This window comes from Mustela nigripes, chromosome 9 (assembly GCF_022355385.1).
Source record: "Mustela nigripes isolate SB6536 chromosome 9, MUSNIG.SB6536, whole genome shotgun sequence".
Taxonomy (NCBI): Eukaryota; Metazoa; Chordata; class Mammalia; order Carnivora; family Mustelidae; genus Mustela; species Mustela nigripes.
Window position 1 is genome coordinate 30444290 of NC_081565.1, and position 20647 is coordinate 30464936.

The following is a 20647-nucleotide window of genomic DNA, read 5'->3' on the forward strand; positions in this document are numbered from 1 at the left end:
TCCTGGGCAAGAGAAAAGAACTTAAAAATCCACAGCTGCCATGAGAATGACTTAAAAGAGAAAGTTGATAGAATCGTATAAGCCCAGGGAAGAAAAAGGAATTCCCAAGGAAGTTATAAGGAAATGTATAGAATACTTGTGTTATCTTTAAGATTTTAAACATCAGAAATGAAACCAGCCGTATCATTCATGTTTTCCTATGAACAAATGTAAATGACTATACTATGTCATCAACGTCAATGACTATACTATTTAAACTAGAACCTTGTGATTGAAGAGATGTATATTTATGTTTAGTTGCTCTTTATGATTATTGCTTTAAATCTAGCAAAAGAGATTCATCGTCCTCTACCTTCACTTGGGGTTTAAAAGTAACTTTCAAAGGCTCAGGGGTTGACATCGCCCCTCCTTCTCTGGGAGGATACGCTGCCCTGGCCTCCTCGCGGTCTGTTTCACTGAGCTCATCAGTGTAGAGCTCACTGATGGGGCCCAGAGACTCGCTTCTGGCAATGATGTCCACACCCATCTCCCTGACCACCTCTGCGTCTTCCGCCACAGTTCGGTCTTTAGCTTTCCGAAGGCTACGCATCTTAAAAGCCTCCCTTGAGGGAGCTGCGTTAGAAATGGATTTCTTAAACCTTTCCCCTGACTGTTTCAGCCTCTCTCCCGACTGCCTTAACCTTTCCCCCGACTGCCTTAGCCTTTCTCTCCTCTCCGGGGTCACTATTCTAGTTCTAATTCTGTTCACTTTCTTGTCAAAATTCTGCCGTGTCTTCTGCATGTTTTCTTTGGAAAATGCCTTTTTTATATTATCAATACGCTCCTTGCCTGACTTTCTAAGCCTGGCAGATCTGCTTTCTTCAACATAATATTCTTCATCTGAAGACAGATCTATCGGAGGGTCAAAGACATCCTCTTCGGTCTCTTGATTCTCAGTCAGGCTTCTGTCTTTAACAATAGACAGGGATGTCGGACAGCGAATCTCCTCCTGGACGAGAGAAAAAGAAAGCACGTTAGGTATCAGTTCTTTCACCTTCTGGCCACGGCATGTCCATCTTCTCCACGGGCTGTGCACCCTCTGCCTGCTCTTTAACTGTTGGCTTTTCTCAGGGTTTCTCTCTCCTTGTCTCTTGTGGCTTCGTCTCCCCAGCTCAGCTGGAGCAATCTGATCCACTCCTCTGCTTGCCGAACCAATGGTAAGCACCCGCACAAATATTTTATCTTCACCTCTCCCCTCTCCTAAGATGACAAACAATTCTAAATGACAGAGAGATGTTACCTGGATGTAATAGACACACGTCAAACTTAACATTAACATACCAGGGGCCCCTGGGGCCGGGTACGCGTCTGTCTCTTGATTTCAGCTCAGATCTTTTTTTTTTAATATGTTATTTATTTATTTATTTGAGAGAGCAAGAGAGAGAGAGAGAGAACTAGAAAGCACAAGCAGGGGTAGGGGCAGAGGGACAGGAAGAAGCAATCTCACTGCTGAGCAGGCAGCCAGATTCAGGGCTCAATCCCAGGACTCCAGGATCATGACCTGAGCCAAAGGCAGATGCTTAACCAACCAAACCATTCAGGGGCCCCTCAAGATCTGAGCTCAGGGTCCTGAGTTCAAGCCCCACACAGGCTCCATGCCAGACATGAAGCTTACTTAAATAAATAAATAAATAAATAAATAAATAAATAAATAAAATCTATAAAGCTTAACATCCAAAAATTAAGGTCTACACAGCATCTTCTCCATACCTACTTCTTTTCCTGGGTCTCCCAGCACCAACACCCCCTCTAGGTATGACCCAAATAGAAATCTCGGAATTTCAACCCAAGTATTTATTTCCTCTCCTTCTCATCCCATATCCAACAGGTCACCAAGCACCGTTAATAACACTGTTTAATAACCCCTGCCCCCTCCTCTTTCCTCCTTGTCTCTACCAATGTCTTAATTCAGGTCTCTGTCATCTCAAGCCTGAACTTATACAATAATACGTCTACCTCCAAAGCATAACCTAAGTATTTCCTGGGAAAATTTTCTAAAGCACAGCTCTGATCACATCCTTTCTCTACTTCAAAACTTCTGGGAACTCATCAATACTCACAGGACAGAATTCAGTTCTTTAATATGATTAGAAGGCTCTTCGGTTTGAGCTAAACCTACTTTCCAGTCCAGCAACATACAACCACTTTCTGCTCCTCAAACAGAGTGTTTTCATCTCTCCATGCCTTTGTATACTTTTATTACTTTTTTTTTTTTTTGCTTATTTTAATGCCTTTCATCCCTTTTCAGCTCTGTCAACAAAATCTTCAAGAATCAATTCAAATGTCCCCAATTTCCCCTCAAGAAGCTAATTCTTTTTTCAGTTTATACCAGAATGACATGTACACACCTCTACTTACAAAACTTAATCACTGTTTGAATTGAACTGGAACTCCACTCATTTGTCTACTGAGGCCTTCAACTAAATAATAGGTTTGATGAAAGCAGAAATGTGTCCTGTGTTTTACACCCAGTATCAGAGAGCCCTGTACATAGTAGTTATACTCAATAAATAGCTGTTCAATCAAATAGGGCATACACCTTTAACAGTTTCTAAGCACCTACCATGCACCAGTCAATGTTCTAGGAACTGAGAACCTCCTAGGAAGAAAACAGAGTAAAAGAGCTTATATTCCTGTAGAGAGAGATATAAACAAGTTAAATATGTAATCTGTTGGATGGTGATAAATGCTAAAGTGAAAAATAAAGTAGGGAAGGGGACTATACAGTGGTAAGTAAGATGATTAGAAAGTCCTCACTGATAAGATGACATCCTAGCCTACACCGGAAGGTAATGCACACATCTGGGAGGAAAACCAAAATGGCAAGGAAGGCAGTAGTATGGTGGGAGCAGAGAGATCAAGGGGCAACAAGAGGAGGAAAGAGAGGTAGTGGGAAGGCCAGCTCATGTAGAGTTCTGTCTCCAATAATAAAGACCATGGCTCTTATTCTGAGTTTGATACGAAGCCCTTTAATTTTAAGGATTTTATTTATTTGAGAAGGAGAGAGAGCGAGCGTGCATGAGCGGGGGTAAGGGAAGAAGGAGAAACAGACTTCCCGAAGAGCAGGGAGCCCAATGCGGGGCTCGATCCCAGGACCCTGGGATCATGACCTGTGCTGAAGGCAGACGCTGAACTGACCGAGCCACCCAGGCACCCCTTCCACATTTTTATCATGAAAATTCTTTTCACTAAACTGATACGCTTGAGAGGAAGCCCTCTTAAAAGTTTTGAGAATAGTGACATGATTTGACCCATGCTATGAAAGGATGGCTCTGTTGAAAACAGGTCCTAGCAGGTGAGATAAGCAGCAAGGAGGGCAGTTGGAGACCAATGAGGTAAGTCAGGTGAGAGATGCATGAGGACGCTGGCAGAGGCCGTGGGGAGCAGCCTTACTCTGGATCTCCTGAGAAGGTAGGCGCTAACAGGACTTACTGCTAGATTTGGATGTGGAGTGTCAGCACCAAGGACGATTTTCGAGTACATGGCCTGAGCAGCAGAAGGATAGATCTCCCATTAACTGACATAGGGAAGAAAGCAGGAGAAGACACTGGAGGGTAAGGTTGGGATCTGAGATGTCAGGTAGGCAGCTGCGCTTGCAAGCCTGGAACTCAGGAAAGAGGTCTGGACTAGAGATATAAATCTAGGAATCATTAATGTCAAGAACTAACAATCATGAAACGAGATGAAAGAGACTCCTAAGAGACTGAGTGAATGGGTCAACACTCAATGCTACCCAAACTTCTCGGGGCCAAGGTACATTTCCAGAATATTTCAGATTTGGGGAAAACAACATATTACATTACATTCCCCATCAGACCTTCGGAAGAAACAATTCTGGGATATGAATGTGAATATTCACTCTAAGGTGGAATAAAGAGTATGAACAGACTTGTGCTATTTCTGATCAGTTTTGCCACCAAATGAGTTCAGGTCAATCCTAGGTCTTGCTACCCAGTACATTATGAAAACTTCTTTAGAAATTTCTGGATTTTGGTATTTGGACAGATAAATGGATTTCCAACGTGTAGATAAAAAGGAAGAGATGAGAAAGAACCAGAAAGGAGACATATCAGCCGGTGAGGCAGGAGAAAATCCAAAAAAGCAGCACCCCTGAAGGCAAAGGATAAAAAGTTTCAAGAAGGGGCGCCTGGGTGGCTCAGTGGGTTAAGCCGCTGCCTTCGGCTCAGGTCATGATCTCAGGGTCCTGGGATCGAGTCCCACATCGGGCTCTCTGCTCAGCAGGGAGCCTGCTTCCTCCTCTCTCTCTCTCTGCCTGCCTCTCTGCCTACTTGTGATCTCTCTCTGTCAAATAAATAAATAAAATCTTTAAAAAAAAAAAAAAGTTTCAAGAAGAGAGGGAGGGACCAACTATGTCAGATATGCCAACGGATAAGGATGAGAATTTTATTTGGGAACATGGCAGACACTGGGGACCCTTGAGAACCAGCCCAGAAACACAGCTGCTAAAGAAACCCAAATACTGGGGGATTATTTATAAAACTAAACAGGCAAACTTTAAGGATCATGAGATTTAAGGGAACCCAGGAGTTAAAATTTCTAAAAGAAACTATGCTCCTATTTGAGATTCAGATTAAATCTACTCAATCAAAATAATAATAATAATAATATATAAGAAATAGGCTTATTCCAAAACCCATCAGCCTGACAGTCAAGAAGGTCCTTGGAACCTTCCTGCTTTGGATACTTGCTTAAAATTAAATTCTTTGGCTACAGGATTGGAGAGTCTAGCAGCTTAAAAAAGAAGAAAAGACAGGTGGGCGTCTCATAACTCTCTGATGAATCAGTGAGAAGCAGCAAAATTATTCCTCTCCTTTCCTGACACCTGCTATAGGGAGTAGCTTCAGCAACAACAAGTGGGTTGGTATGGCCTGAGAAAATATAATTAGAATAGGAAGGAGCCAAAAAATAATTATTGCTTGGTAGGGGGAAAACCCTCACGATCTTGCTATGAAGGAATCAAACATAGCTTAACTCAGGAATCATATTCCATTCTTTTGAATTGCACTGATTATATAACGTCACCCTTAAAAACAAAACAAAAGTAGTCAGAGAAAGTACTTGTGACATGGATCTATTTGTTGCAATTCCTACTGAGTCAGAGATACCAGGAATTAATGATGAATATACTGTAATAATAATCGAAGATTATGGGGTTGAGTTACAGTTGATTTCCAAATATTCTATCTCTTCTTTTTAGGATTTTATTTATTTGACAGAGAGAGAGCACAAGTGAAGAGGGAGGGAGGGAGGGAGAAGCGGGAAGCAGATTACTGGCTGAGCAGGGAGCCCGACCTGGGGCTTGATCCCAGGACCCCAAGATCATGACCTGAGCCAAAGGCAGACACTGAATCAACTGAGCCACCCATGCACCCCTTTATATCTTTTATGTAAAAGTCCAGGTAAAACGACTTTTGTAAAACAAAGCAAGTACTATGGTTAGGGTAAAGTAGCTTTGACTGAGTACCAAAGTAACCTAGCTAGGGGAATTTTTGAATACAGAAGTCCAGGGCCCATCATTAGGGAATGGCCGAACATCTCATTTGGTAACCACAGGTATGTGGTTTGTAAGCAAAATTGCTAGAAGAGATGGTATGACTGCGGCCTGCATGGGAAGGTCATCAAGGTGATAGTATGTTCAAAGAGAAATCATAACTGTATGAAAAAAAGCAGATAATTTTTTTAACACCCATGTCCAGGATTAGGCGAAAGTTCCTGTGGGAGATAAAAGGCCCATAAAGACTGTCCCCAAAAGATGTATCCAGGGAAAACCTTTTGGGGAAAAACCCAAATGGAAATGGAAGTATACGACAGCTGAATTACTCCAGCTTCAAGTTAATTTTAGTAGGACAGGTGATCTCAGTATAACCACTTATACATATCATCTATGAGAATGAAGTATAAGAACTAATTTTAACTAAGTACAACCATGTGCATACTGTATAGAGTTCTAACAGCTAATGAATCATCAAATCCATTGTTATTTGCCTTTGTCTTTTCTCTACAAGCTCTATAAAAGCGGCTGCTTACTGACAAACTCCGGCTTCCTCTGAGCAACCTAATTTCATAGAACCTTCACAGCACTGTATCTTACAAGGGACGAGATCTGACTTAAATTAGCGCCTCTCGGTAGCTTCTCCATACTATCTACTTGTTCAACTAATTATAGAAACTCAAAGAGAAAAATAGCAAGTTTCAGGGAATAAAGAGGTGAATATAGAAAATAATCTTAACTATTAAAAAAAAAATAAAAACTGTGTCAATAGACAAGAATAAATTTGAACTTCTAAGAAACTTCTTTCCTCAAGCCTTTGTAGATCTTGATTGGTACCTGGTCTGCTCTTTGCACAAATGTTCTCAGGAGAAATGGTAGATACCAAGAATGTTTCCTGGCATGCCCCTTGCAAGTGAAGGGTACAACATAACCCATTCCTGCTAATGCCCTTGGGAGGTGAACTGAAGAATGGATCCTACATTCTCTAATATCAAATCTAATCCCCATTACATATACTAACTACATATACTAACAACGGCACTGGCTTCTTTTTCTTAAATAAAACAGGTTCTTAAAAACCGATTCCATATAGGGGAAGGGAGGGAAAAATGAAACAAGATGAAATCAGAGAGGGAGACAAACCATAAGAGACTCTTAATCTCAGGAAACAAACTGAGGGCTGCTGGGGGGTGGGGGAGGAGGAGTGGGGTAGCTGAGTGATGGACATTAGAGAGGTTATGTGTTATGGTGAGTGTTGTAAATTGTGTAAAACTGATGATTCACAGACCTGTACCCCTGAAGCAAATAATACATTACACGTTAATTCAAAAACAAAAACAAAAACCCACAAACAGATCCCAAATACTACTCTGCCATTCCTATGTAACTTCATCATCAACAGAGCATGACGGAAACCTAACGTGTAGACAATGCTGTGGGGATTTGTGGCCAACATCCCTCATGTCTTACAAGTATCTGCCTACATAGTCCAACTGTGTTCTTACTTCGTTTTTACTCTTTGAAAATTTTTTCCTCTGCACAGGGATATCCATCCGTTTTAAAAATACACTGTGGTAACACTGTGTGTTTGTGTGTGTGTATACCAAAACTTCCCCCCGGAAATGTTGTTCTAGTTAATACTCAGTTACTACTTCCACCAGAATATGAAAGTGCATGGCTTTTTTAACCCTTAGAACTCTGAGTATATGTTTTAAAACCTGAAAATACTTAAACAGACATAAGTGGAATTCTGATCTTTTATCTTTTGTGAAGAGTCTGATAATGACTTTCCCATTTTTCTTTCACAGGAGGAGAGTTCAACTTTTTCCTTTTGATTCGTAAGAGTTTTAAAATACATTCAGATACTATGCATTTTGCCATGGATGTGTTCCTACTTCAAAAACTATGAATGCCAAATGCAGCGTAATATGCTAACATAGCACAATGCACAATGTCACACTAAACTACATCAAAAAAGTGGAATCAAAAGACTTTGTAATCAAAGAGAAGCTATTACTTATATGACTCCAATATCTGTAAAACTGTAACAACCATAAAAACAATGGCCTGATTATTTGTTGAGTTTTTCTTATTATCATTGTAATCTACATATTATCACATGTAAAAATTCCAAAAGAAAAATAATATTCCGAAAAGTTTACATTTTACTGTTTAGGGCTTTTTAGGCTCTCTGTAATAAAGGGGAAAACCACATTGTGGGACTACAGTTCCTCAGTTTCTTTTTTTTATACAACAAAGAGGTGTTTTAAACCCGAGTCCTCTTAGATCTCTTCTAAAACCAACATTCTCAGTCTCCAAAAGGGCATCGTGCTGATATGGCTAATATGCTCAAAGAGCCTTCCCAATATTAAGTTTCAAAGGCAAGAAATAGCCTCAGCTATGATCCACAGTTCCTGTTACACAAAATGGTTGAGAAACTCCAAGTACTGATAGCATAGCACATTAGTCAACACAGACATGGCTTTATCCTAGGATTCTCCCTGAGACAGAGCTCCACTCCATGAATATAGACAACAGTTAGGATGGGTTGCTGGAAACTTCTCATATGACCGGTTGGCAATTCAAGGATGTTAACATTTTGCAGTAATCAAGCCAAACGCAGGTGCCAAGCTTACCTGGAATATTACCACACGGAATTTATTTTTCTTCATTATTTCCTCTTGCTTGGATTCAACTTTTTTCACGTGAACTTGTTGCCTCTCCACCCGGGCCTTCACGTCTTTAATGTGAGCACTGACTTTTCGAGTTTTCTCAAACAATTTGTTAATGACATAGCCTGTATTGCTGTGGGACTGTGACAGCTTCAGCAGGTCAATCTGGACGGACTTTATGGCATTTTCCATCTCTCTGTGTCTCTCCTCTAGTCTCTTCTGGCTTGCCTGCACACTGTCCACGATGGTGGCTACTTTGTCCAGCACGGTCACAATGGTGAGAGCAGCGTCTTGGTCTTCATCTTCTGTGACACTCGAGAGGCGATTCTGGTGGATTTTATCAGCATTTGAAGACGACCCATTATGTTCCATTTTAGTTATTTCTCAGTGAAAGATGTCCCACCACAATCAGTTCTGGCACTAAGAGTAAAAAGTTAGCTCGATAACAGGCAACAGGGTTGTTTAAAGGGTTGGAAACCCCACCCCTGGATACTGGTCAAGTATTTATAACTACAAATACCCACACATGACTGTTCTGCAACATGAACCCTTGCAGAGCACTGGGTACTGTTCCAAACATGCTTGGTGACTGACTAATGGACTCAAATAAGTCTGTGTGCAGACAAGAGGAAAGCATTAAAAAAAAAAAAAAAAAAAGTTCCCAAAGCTGCCATGTTACTAATATTAAGCCTAAAAGCCAAATGACCAAAAAAGCAAATGCTGCATATTGGGGGAAGCTTCTGCCTTTAGATAATTTCAAACAGTATTTGTAAAAGCAAAGGGGAATTTTGAACTGAACTCTTTCTACTTACTTCACATACTAAATGTACTGATTTATCAGTAACAAGAATGTGGTAAATAAACACACCAAAACAGAGGCCATATAGTGAAAACATTATATTATAACATGCTTTTCCAAACAAAATATTAAAATTAATATTTAATTTTGAACATATTCTTAAATTCTACATGCATATACCTAAACTACATGTTAAACAGCTGAATACATTCTACTCACACTTCAGATCTTTAAACACCAACAATCTATTAATATAGCTATTACTACAGGACAAATTTGGATAGAGGTCTTAGATAATTTTTAAGCTCACCTTAAGAGCACCAATCATTAACAATCATTTTTGCATTTTATTCACAAACACAGATACAATTTGTTTATTCATGTTAAAACAAATATTTTCTTAAAAATGAATGTGTTTTAAAGTAGTTTAACTGAAAGAGGAGGCTTTATTCCAATCTGTTTGTTAAACAGACACTTTTCACAGTATCTAAATCTACTTTCCAGTGATTCGTTCCATCGTTGCTACCAGATACTTTTCCAAATTATCAGAATTATTTTTTTTCAAAGAGAGGAATAATCAAATTCCAATCCATACCGCTTATAAATATTTTACATCTAACACACACAACTTTACAGTTCATGCGATAGGCAGTGTCTAAAAAATCAGTTACTAAATCTCAAAAACATTTAAATGTCTATTTAAACACAGTGTCTTCTAGATTCTTTGTCTTTTTTTTTGTAAGAAAAGTAATCTGTAAACATCTTTACCTTTAGTTCATGCTTGGTCATTTGTTGTGGTCATTGTGGAATAAGTGGGTATGACTTTATAACCATTTGTGAAGTGGTCCATCTTTGCAAAAATATTACATTCCATGGGTAAAGAACAAGTCTTAGAATTATCATGTGGTATAAATTTGTGAACTCAATTTCTGTATTTAAAAACATAAAACAAAGACTACTAAACAGTCCAAAACCGTTGTAGCTGAATATTCTAAATACAAGCCAACAGTACTACACTAAAAATGTCCAAAAATAAGGCCTCTGAAATAAATATTTCCATTCTTTAAAAAAAGACATAATAAATGTACATCACATGGTTAGTGTACATATAAAAGTCATCAGTTTAAACCATTCTGGATGACGTATCTGAAGTAAAATGACCTAGGTTTTGCTTCTGTCGCCGTCCTCTGTTGTTTTTAGGGCATTTTCTGTTGAGTTAAAAAAAAAAAAGATCATTTTGTTTAAGGTATTTCAAATGTTTCCAAAGTAATACACGTTTCACACACAAAGCCATACTGGGAAAAAAGGATGCTGTTTGATGCAAGACAGGCTGAGAACCAACCTGTCCCTGCTGTCTTCCCTACACAGCTGGGAGGGGAGAGGGTTAGGTAGAGGACACAGGTGCGAGCACAAGCAAAGCTCACTCCTGGGTCTCCACTGCTGCGTATGTGTCCCTGAGAGGAATCCCCACCCTTCTTCTGACTTGGCAACTCCCTAGCCCCAGTGACTGATAACACATAAACCTTGAACAAAAGAAAGGATCCTGGCCTATGGACTTCTGTGGAGCACTGGGATACCCCCAAAGTGACAAGAACAGCCTGGATGAAGGAGTAATTAGGGAAAAGTATGCATGCACAAACAGGAAATGCTTAGTGATTTTAGACAATGACTCAAAAGAAGTTGTTCCACAGCCTGCTTGGGCAAATCACAGAACCTGATAAAGAACTGTTATACTGGGGACAAGGACAGTCCTTGACGCTCCTCTCAGTTTACCATACCTGCTTCTCCATGGTGGTCTAAGCCTCACTGTGTGGCACCTGCTCTTGGGCCTGCCCACTGGAATGCAAACATGCAAGCTTGTACACTGCACCAAGTGCTGTGGCACACAATGTGGAACGAACGCACTGGGATGAATCCCGGTAATGTGAAGCTTGGACTCTGCTAAAAACTAGCTGTGCAACACCCTTTTCCTATATGTGAAATATTAAAAGTTGGGACCAACCTCCCATATCTCTCTGCCAGCTAGGAATTTATAATCTAATGGCAAGAAAGTCATGTGACAAGGAGTACTCCAGAAGTTCCACGTTTTTAATTCAGTTTCAAAGAGCACTGCTTTGCCTTAAGTCTTGATGGTAACACTTCCATTTCATATACTATATTTCATAAATTCTATCTCACTAATCCTCCTAAAAACACTTTGAGGGAGACAGTGATGGAATCCTCTCCATTCCATGGTGGAGAGGCCAAGCAAACCTCTTTAACTGTCACCAACTCACCATGATGTTGGAAGACTTCCAACTCCCTGGGGCCATGGTTTTGTCATCTATGAAATAAAGGGATTTGGCTAGGAGAATGTTTGAGGTCCCTGCTATTTTATCATTCTAAGAGTCTAAAAATATGAAAGAAGATTCCAAGCGTAAAAGAAGAAAGTTTTACTCATGCAGTCTTCATAAGTGAGTCAGTGGGAATATCCTTTTAAAGGGAGATTCCTCTCATGTAACAGCCACCACAGGGTAAGTGAACAGCTGTCCCATAATGGACTGTGTGGGAGAGGAACTCCTTAAAAATTCAGTGGAGCTAAGTCCAAGTACATAATTATAATATTTTAAATTCATGAAGCAAAACACTTGAGGGGGGGAAATACCACAATAAGAAGACAGGCCTCAAGGAAAGATACATGATAAATTCAGTGAGATGACCCTTCAGTCGCAGAGACAGTGGGCAGTGAAGACAGTGTAACAAGGTTGCAAAAACACTGTGATGTTGAAAGTGTCTGGGAAGGCAGCAAATGGGACTGGGATATCAGCTAGAAGGCACAGACTTTAAGACATTCTGTCAGGTCATTTTAACTTATTAGAAATAGAATTTATAAGATTATAGCACATGGAGAACAGAAGCAAAGAGCAGGATAAAAGGCTGAATTAGGATTGGTAAAAGGGCTTAACTATCTCCGTGATCTTGAGTAAGGTTCTTTCCCCATCCAGGCCCTCCAATTTCCTGACTTCTCTATAATGGAAGGGGTTGGCTCAAAGTTGTTTCCTGCTGACTCAGAACCTCCTTTGATCTTCTTAAAGATGATACTATCAACAGGCCTCAAAAGCTTCCCTCATCTATATCTTATTTCTTTCTTTCACCCTCCATATAATTTATTACTCCATTCCTGCTTTCCTCAAATAGTGTCCTATATGGCTCTCCTGGCCTCACATCTTCCCTCCTCCAGGGAAATTTTGCAGATGACACTCAGATCAATGCTCTGAAAAAATGATTCATAACAAGTCGTCCCCCCAACTCTGTTCAAAAATCAAGTCTGAACCTTGCTCCCATGCAGTGGTCATACTTGGCAAATATATTTCCTGAGAGTGACTCAAAATGGACCCTCCTCTGCATGGTTCAGTGGAAAAAGAAATGGTCTGGAAATCAAGCAGCAATGAATCCAAATCCAGGTACTTCCATTACTAGCTGGATGACCACAGGCAAATGACCTAATCTAAGCCTATATTAAATGGCCACAGGCAGCCCTGATGTTACACAGGTTTCTTCTATTTGCCCTTTCTGCTGTCATTTTTTTTTTTTATCATTACGTGCCTATTTTAATCTACTGCCATTTTATACCAGTAGTCTTGTCTAAAGGCAGATCATCTGTTCTGTGGAACAGAGCCCACTGACTTCAGCACCTAAATTTTAAGAAAAGTACCTGTTACTCAGAGAACACCTTTTTGTATAATTTCTAGATTTATCGTTTCAGCTCCAGATGGCTGAGGGTACTGAAGAGCCATAAACTCATTATGGCCTGCCAATATCTGGGTACTTGATATGCTCCGATCCTCACCCAAAATAATGCAGAAAAGTACAGAGATAGTGTTTATATGACTTCTGAACCAAACTGTAAAGGAGGTAGGAAGAGCCAAGCAAGATGAAAAGACATGACACTGGGAAGCAGAAAGACAATATGAACGGGCTTTAGTTGGACTTTTCTGGGGCCCAATTCATTTTTTACTTACACATGTCCATTCAGTTTGGAAAACACCCATTTTATGCCTACTGTATCCAAATACATCTTTTAATTTGGAGTTCTGTTATGATAAATGCCAATGGTTTTAATTATGATGGAGAATTTTACAGATGACTTATGACTGTATTTCAGAAAATGAAGTAATGTTAAGACATAATAAGAAAAACAGTTTTCTTTAATCTCTGGCTTCATCCTTTCTTACTACATTTACTACAGATAAAAGTATATTCTTAGGGCATAAAAAAAACACCTCCTGGTTCCCCAGAGCTTTAAAAATCTTGGCGTGGTCCTTCTGCTACTACCATCGTCATCCCTGAGTACAGCTCTAAGATCCCTAAATTCCTCTATGCTACTGAATCTTCTCATTCTCCCTCTGCCTACAGCCCAGCTATACCCGGAACCCTGAGAATGAGTTCTTGCACATATTCTAAAGAAGCAAGATAAGGAGTGGTTAGCCCTACATAGAAACCTTAGACAACTGACCCTAGGATTTTCTTCCTAATAGACTGGAGGACCTAAAGCGCCTATCATTTTGAGTGTGCTTCAAGCTTCTTCTTTAATTTAACAGCTACCCACTTCTAATTAAAGGTTGGTATTTCTTAGGTCATTACCTACCTTGTTATGCACATGACAATCGCTACTATAATGGCAATCTGTACAGCTCCAATAATGGCTGCAATAAGAACATGAGTGAGCTTTTGCCTACTTGGCACAACATAGAGAATACTAAAGTCCGTCTTTTCACAGTGCTGTCCAGTGTAACCAGATTCACATCTGAAAGGGGGGGAGGGGAGAAAGATTCCTATGAGAATTGCAAATTTCAATAATCCTAGGTTTTAAAATTAAAAACAAATAAAAGAATGATAAATTTATCCTGAAAAACCACTGCCATTTGCGTATTTCTTTAAACTCTATTCAATCTGTCTATTTCACAGTGCTTCTTTTATCTATCATTACAGCACATTAATTTTAAAGTCACTGAATGGTCTTTATTATCTTCATTTAAAAAATAGTACTTAACAGTACAGTCAGTAGCTATAATACAGCTAACCTCTATTCCTCACTCTAAGACACGTCAGTCATCTTCCATTTTTCACAATCATGAATGAGGTATGGCAAACATTTGTTGAGTGTGTATATTTCTATATTTAGTGTTATTCCTTAGGCTAGGTACTTGGAAATGGGATGGCTGAATAAATAGGTATAAACATTTACAGTTCTCTGAACATAGCACCAAATTATATTCAACACACTTTCAGCATGCATTAAATATACATTAAATATAATCATTTAAGATGTAAGGGGAAAGAAAAATAGATTATTAGTGACAGAAACAGAACCAAGTATGTGCTAATCTTAGAAATTATCTAAATTCCAAGTAAAAGTAAATAAAAAGGCAACAACATCAGCTGATGATAATAATTTGACAGGGGGAAACATTTAAGATATTTAACAGAAATTTCACATGTTTTAGCTGACAGAAGTGTAATGTATAAATTAGCCAGCCTTCAGTCAGACCTGATTAATAAAACCTCTGAAATGCAAGGGTAGCGTAGTTATTTACATACCACACTTCATTTAAAAAAAAAAAAAAAGATTTTTTTTTTAATAGAGCACACATAAAGAAACCTGGGAGTAGGAAAATAAGAAGCCAGGGGTGATGTGAGTCCTCTAATCCCCATGCCTGAGGTTCATATACAGTTGCCAGAAAGTTTCACATTGAGTTCTAAGTTTACTAGCGGACAAAAAAAAAAAAAAGAAAAGAAAAGAAAGAAAGAAAAAGTAGTAAGATAGATTTACAGACCACGGAATGTAATTGAGATCCCAGAAATATACCCATACATCTATGGTCAACTGATTTTTTTTTTTTTTAAGATTTTATTTTTTTATTTGACAGAGAAAGTGAGAGAGTACAAGCAGGCAGAGCAGCAGAGGGCGAGGGAGAAGCAGAGAAGCAGGCTCCCCACTGAGCAGGGAGCCTGATGCGGGGCTCAATCCCAGGACCCTGGGATCATGACCTGAGCCAAAGGCAGATGCTTAACGACTGAGCCACCCAGGCACCCCCGGTCAACTGACTTTTAACAAGGGTGTGAAGAACACTCAAGGAGAAAAAATAATCCCGTCAAGAAAAGCTGGGACAACTGGACATCCACATGTGAAAGAATGAAGCTGGGCCTTTTCTTCACAACATACACTAAAAAATAATTCAAAATGGATCATAGACCTAAATATAAGAGCTATAACTATAAAACTCTTAGGAAAAAAGAAATAAATCCTCATGACCTGGATTAGGCAGTGATTTCTTAGATAGGGTACCAAAAGCACAAGCAACAAAACAGTTTAACTGGACTAAATCAAAATTAAAATCTTTTGTGTTTAAGGACACTATTAAGAAACTGAAAAGATAACCAGGAAAACAGGAGAACATTTTTGCAAATTATTTATCTGGTTAGAGACTTGTATCTAGAATACATTAAATTAGTAACTATTACAAACTCATTAATAAAAAGAAGAAAAAATTACAAAACGGGCAAATCATTACAATGATCTGAATAGACATTTTTTTTTCCAAACAAGATATACAAATGGCAAATAAGCCCATGAAAAGATAGCAACATCGTAAGTCATCATGGAAACGCAAATCAAAACCACAATAAGATACCATTCAATACCCACCAGAATGGCTAAAATCAAAAAGTCAGATAATATCTGTTGGCAAAGATAGTGTAGGGAATGAAAAATGGCCAATGCACTTTTGAGAACAGTCTGGCAGTCCTCAAAAGTTAAACCCAGAGCTACCATTTGGCCCAACAATTCCGTTCCGAGACACTTCCCCAACTGAAAGCAACACAAGTCCACACAAAAACTTGCAAACAATGATACAGGGCAACATTGTTCATTAATAGCCAAAAAGTGGAAACAACCCAAATATTCATCAATTGGTAAGCAGATCATAAAACATGGTCTTAAGGAATAAAGCACGGACACACTACAACATGGATAAACCTTGAAAACATGATGTTAGGTGAAAGAAGACACAGAAGACCACATACAGGCAGATCGATAGAGACAAAATAGATTAGTGATTGTCTAAAACTGCGGGGAACAGGGAGATTTGGGAGTAATAGTTACAGGACACAGAGTTTCTTCTGGAGGTGATGAAATGTTCTAAAACTGACTGTGGTGACTGCAAAACTGAAAAAAATACTAAATACTAAAAACCACTGGTTTAAAAAAAAAAGAAGAAGAAGAAGAAGAAAAGGGGCACCTGGGTGGCTCTGTCAGTTAGGCATCTGCCTTCTGTTCACGTCCTGACCCTGAAGTCCTAGGATCGAGGATCGTGTAGGCTTCCCTACTCAGAAGGAAATCTGCTTCTTCCTCTCCCTCTGTCTCTCCCCCTGCTCACATACACACACACACACACACACACACACACTCTCTCTCTCTCTCTCATATAAATAAATAAAATCTTTAAAAAAGAATGAAAAAGAAAATGAAAACAAGAAAGTGGAAAAATCATTAACATAAAACACAATCTCCACAAAATAAAATCAAACCAGTTGTTCAAAACAACCACAGTGACTATCATTAGTAGATTCAAGGGGACTTTGTCTCATTGGTCCTGATTTAAAGAGGGAACTTTCTGATACAGAGAACATCAACCTCAATAATATAGCTGTAATAAATTCAAAAATGTAATGAAATCTTACAGGATTTTTAAAATAATGCCTTTTGTGGTAGGCTAATGGTAAAAAGTCAAAGCTCAATAAAATAAAAACAGCTCCATGGGGAGCTATAACAGTGTCCTGGATATGAAGTTCTCTGACAGTTTAGCTTAATCCAAAGATTAAAATCAGAATATCAGAAAGAATGTATAAGCCATATATTATTCAGGCAATCCTCTTCAGATATTATTTTCTGCAACTGACTTTTCTCCAAATACCTGAAGTAATGACTTCTAGGTTATTACTACTTCTTCCCTTACTGATTAAAGACAGATCCAGGCATTTGGTCCTCTACAGCCTCTACTCTTTCATGCCACACACTGTCCCTAGTCATCTCACTCACTACCATGCCTCATGGGCTGATTCATCCACTCACCCATTTACTGAGCTTCTGACACATGCCAAGTACTGTAGTGGGTATTTGGGATACATCAGTGAGTAAAACGAATGAAGACTCCTGATCTGGTTAACCTCTAATTGGGGGAGGGAGGGTCCATAAACACTGAAAAGTAAATTAAATGATATTCTTAGAGGTTGATGGGACTACACAAAGAGAGACAGGAGAGTTAGTAAAGGGAAATGATGAGTGCCAGTTATAGGCCAAGAAGGGAAGGTTGCAATTTTAAACAAGATGGACAGGGTAGTCTTCGTTAAGAAGGTGAAATGTGAGCGAAGACATGAAAGAGTTGAGGAAGCCTGCCATGTGGACAACAGGAAGAACACAGAACACAGCAGATAAAGGAAGAGTCTGTGCAAAGACCCTAAGGAGGAAGCACAAGACATGGCGTGTCCAGGAATAGCAAGTGTGGGGGTGCCCCCACACTTGAAGCATCTGCCTTTGGTTCAGGTCATGATCCCAGGGTCCTAGGATCGAGCCCCACGTTGGGCTCCCTGCTCAGTGGAGAATCTGCTTCTCCCTCATCCTCTGCCTGCCCTTGCCCCTTCCTCCCCCAAATCCCACCCTGTTCATGCTCGCTCTCTTCCTCAAATAAATAAATAAAATATTAAAAAAAAAAAAAGAAAGAAAGAAAAGAAAAAGAATAGCAAGTGTGGCTGGCATGGAGCAGCAAGCTGAAGGGAAGAAGGGGACCAAGATGGAGAGATGAAGGGGCCAAGACGTATAGAGCTTCTGCACTTGGTGACACGAAGGAGCCATTAGGAAGTTTTCAGCAGAGATATGACATGAACTGACTTTCATTTGAAAAGTCTCCATCCAGCTGCTGTGTTGAGAATGAGCTGTAGGATACAATCCGGGAGGCTGTGGCAGTAATGCCCGGGAGAAAAAAATGGTGACCCAGACTAGGAATAGCAGTGGCAATCGTGAGAAGAACTCAAATTCTGGATATATTCTAAATAGAGATAATAGAATTTCTCAACTCACGGGGTATAGAGTATATGAGAGAGAGAGAAGTCAAAGATGTATCAGAGGTGTTTTATTTAAGCAAAGGAAAAAGGGGAGTTGACATTAACAGAGATGAAGAAGGTTGCAGGTAGAGCAGGTTTAGGGGAGGGAAGGCAGATCAGGAGATCATCTTAGGTCCTGCTGAAATTGATGAGTCAAGACATCCATGCAAAAACATCAAGGAGGGAGAGTCTATGAGTCTATGAATCTATGAGTCTCAAGTTGAGGAGAGAGGTCTGGGACTTACGTAAAGTAGGAATCATCAGCCTATGTCATGCAAAGCTTTAAGGCTGGATGGCATCACTAACGAGGAGGACCAGAACTAGACCTTGGTGCATTCCAACACTGAGAGAGGTCAGGGAGCAAACGGGAACAAGCCAAGAAGATGCAAAAGAATGGCCAGCGAGACAGCAGAAAACAGAGAGAGAATGCAATCCCTAGAGCCAAGTGATGAATGCATATCACACAGGAGGGAGCAATCAACCATATCAAATGCTACTGGTTGTTGAAAAGCTTACTCGGGTGGATTCAAGAGAGATGGAAATTAAGGAGGTGGAGACAGAGTGTAGGCAACTCTTTTAAGTTCTACAAAGAAAAGAAATGGGATGGTCGCTGGTAGGACAGTGAGGGTTTTTTCCCCAAGACAGAAGAAATGAAAATATAAATAAATTTATAATTATACATATAAAAAAGTATATAAATATAAATACATATAAATCACATATTACATATAAATTACATATTATATAAATAAAAATATATGGAACACAGAAAAGAGGGGAGTATTTCTGGGAAGTGAGAGTAAAAAGTCTGAGTTCTCTTCATATTGCTTCAGTGTTCTCAGTGAACTCAGAAACAAGATGGTCAGCTAAGGATGAGGGGGGTACTGACAATCTGAAGAGAAGGGTGACCGTAGAAAGCTGTCATCTAGGACAGAAGGAGAATGAATGGACTATAGGTCAGAAGGCCAACTTGGCAGCCTATAGGCCCTGCTTTGAGTATAAATGTCAGGGAGACGCCTTAATCAGGTGGTGTGCTTTTCAACACCTGCCATGTAGGCAGTTCAGCTGTATGTGTATACAGCAGGCAGGAAGGCACGAATCAGGATTAGAGTTTTGTCAAGTGAGTATGATAAAGCAAGAGAGGAGCTACCATGACCAGCCACGGAGTTTAAGATGAATAAGGAGGGGATGAAGACATGCAAGGGGCGAGGGACACAGGTGCCATGATGAATAAACTGGAGGCCTAGAGGCATGGAAGCTAGGCTGGGTAGGAGCTGCGAGGTATATGCTAGGGTAGAATCCCGCACGTATGCCTCTAACCCGCATCTGTCACTTAAATTCTCAAACCAATATATATCCCGCAGCCTACTAGACACCTGTAAGTGGATCCCCCACAGGCATTCGAGACCAAGCATACTACACTGAACATCATTTCCCCCTAAAGCTCTTCCCTCTTCCCATTCCCTTTCTCCACTCAATTCTGCCTCAGCCAGAAACCCCGAGGACACTCCTGACTCCTCCTTCCCACGACCCTCCATCAGCTCCCCCACAAACCCAACCGGTCACCAAAACCTAGGGGTTGAATCACCGTATCTTCTCTCTGCAATTCATCTGCCAAACTCAGTGAAACTCTAACTCCTTTCCTTAGTTCAGGTTCTCACTCCTTACTGACATTCAGTCTCCTGATCCATTTTCCACAAAACCACCAGAATAGCTTTCAGATCTGATCACAACTTCCTTAACCAAAATCCATAAGTGCCTTCTTACTACCTTTCAAATAAAGGGCAAGCTCCTGGGGTGGCACAAATGTTCCTGTGTAAGACCTCCCCTCTTCTCACCATGTTGCTCGCTCTCCTCGGGCTGAAATTCCTTGTCCGAAGTCCCAAATCATCTCGTGTATATCTATCTATGTATGGCAGAATTTTTCATATTATATTTTAACTGCTTTATTATTAGTCTCTTCTACCAAATGGTGGGTTTTTTGGAAGCCAAGATCCCTGGGTCCCTGTCATACCTGAATTTGAGATCCAAGGGCCAGGAAGAATTGGCTACAAAGTAAGTAATAATTAAACAAACAAATTAATGGTGGGATAACGCTAGAAAATTCTAACCTAACAATAGGACTGTGGCTAACGGCTGTTCGTCCCTGCCTGCTTCCTGCTACCCAAACACATCCACCTACTAGTCAAAGCACACGTGATGTTATGGCCTGATTCTTGCAGACTTTGTAAATGCTGAGACAAAGAAAAAGATCTACTTGCTTTTTAGGAGGTACAAGAGTGCAGAAAAGAGATTCTCTGGCATTTAAAAAACATCTCTAGTCTGGAGAATAAGGAAAAACTGATCATCATCACATGGCATTCAAAAAATAGTTACTAAGTAGCTAATGGGCCAGGCCCCACCCTAGACACTGGGAAGACAGGGTTAGCAAAATAGAATCGGTAACCAAACAACACTTACAACCTCCTAACATTAACTGCTATT

General features: G+C 39.9%; 2 protein-coding genes across 3 annotated transcripts in view; both read right to left on the minus strand.

Annotated features, from left to right (window-relative positions):
• Window positions 1-221: 221 nt before the first annotated feature.
• Window positions 222-8636, minus strand: CAVIN4 (caveolae associated protein 4). The gene is made up of 2 exons (XM_059412249.1): window positions 8188-8636; window positions 222-988 (listed from the first exon to the last, which is right to left on the minus strand). Exons 1-2 carry the CDS (start codon window positions 8593-8595, stop codon window positions 311-313), a joined length of 1086 nt encoding a protein of 361 aa, XP_059268232.1. The 5' UTR covers window positions 8596-8636; the 3' UTR covers window positions 222-310.
• Window positions 8637-9105: 469 nt separating this feature from the next.
• Window positions 9106-20647, minus strand: part of TMEFF1 (transmembrane protein with EGF like and two follistatin like domains 1) — an 85990-nt gene continuing 74448 nt past the window's right edge. For both annotated transcript variants that reach the window (XM_059411188.1, XM_059411186.1), the window contains 2 exons: window positions 13650-13808; window positions 9106-10230 (listed from right to left, as the gene is read on the minus strand). In XM_059411188.1, the coding sequence (XP_059267171.1) occupies window positions 10146-10230; window positions 13650-13808 (244 nt within the window). In that variant the 3' untranslated portion in view covers window positions 9106-10145. The remainder of the gene's footprint in view (window positions 10231-13649; window positions 13809-20647) is intronic.

Coding starts and splice junctions, on each gene's coding strand:
- CAVIN4 (XM_059412249.1), bottom strand. CDS start 8,595: ATGGAACATAATGGGTCGTCTTCAAATGCTGATAAAATCCACCAGAAT. Junction 989..8,187: donor TCCGTGTGGTAATATTCCAG/GTAAGCTTGGCA, acceptor TCTCTCGTCCAG/GAGGAGATTCGCTGTCCGAC.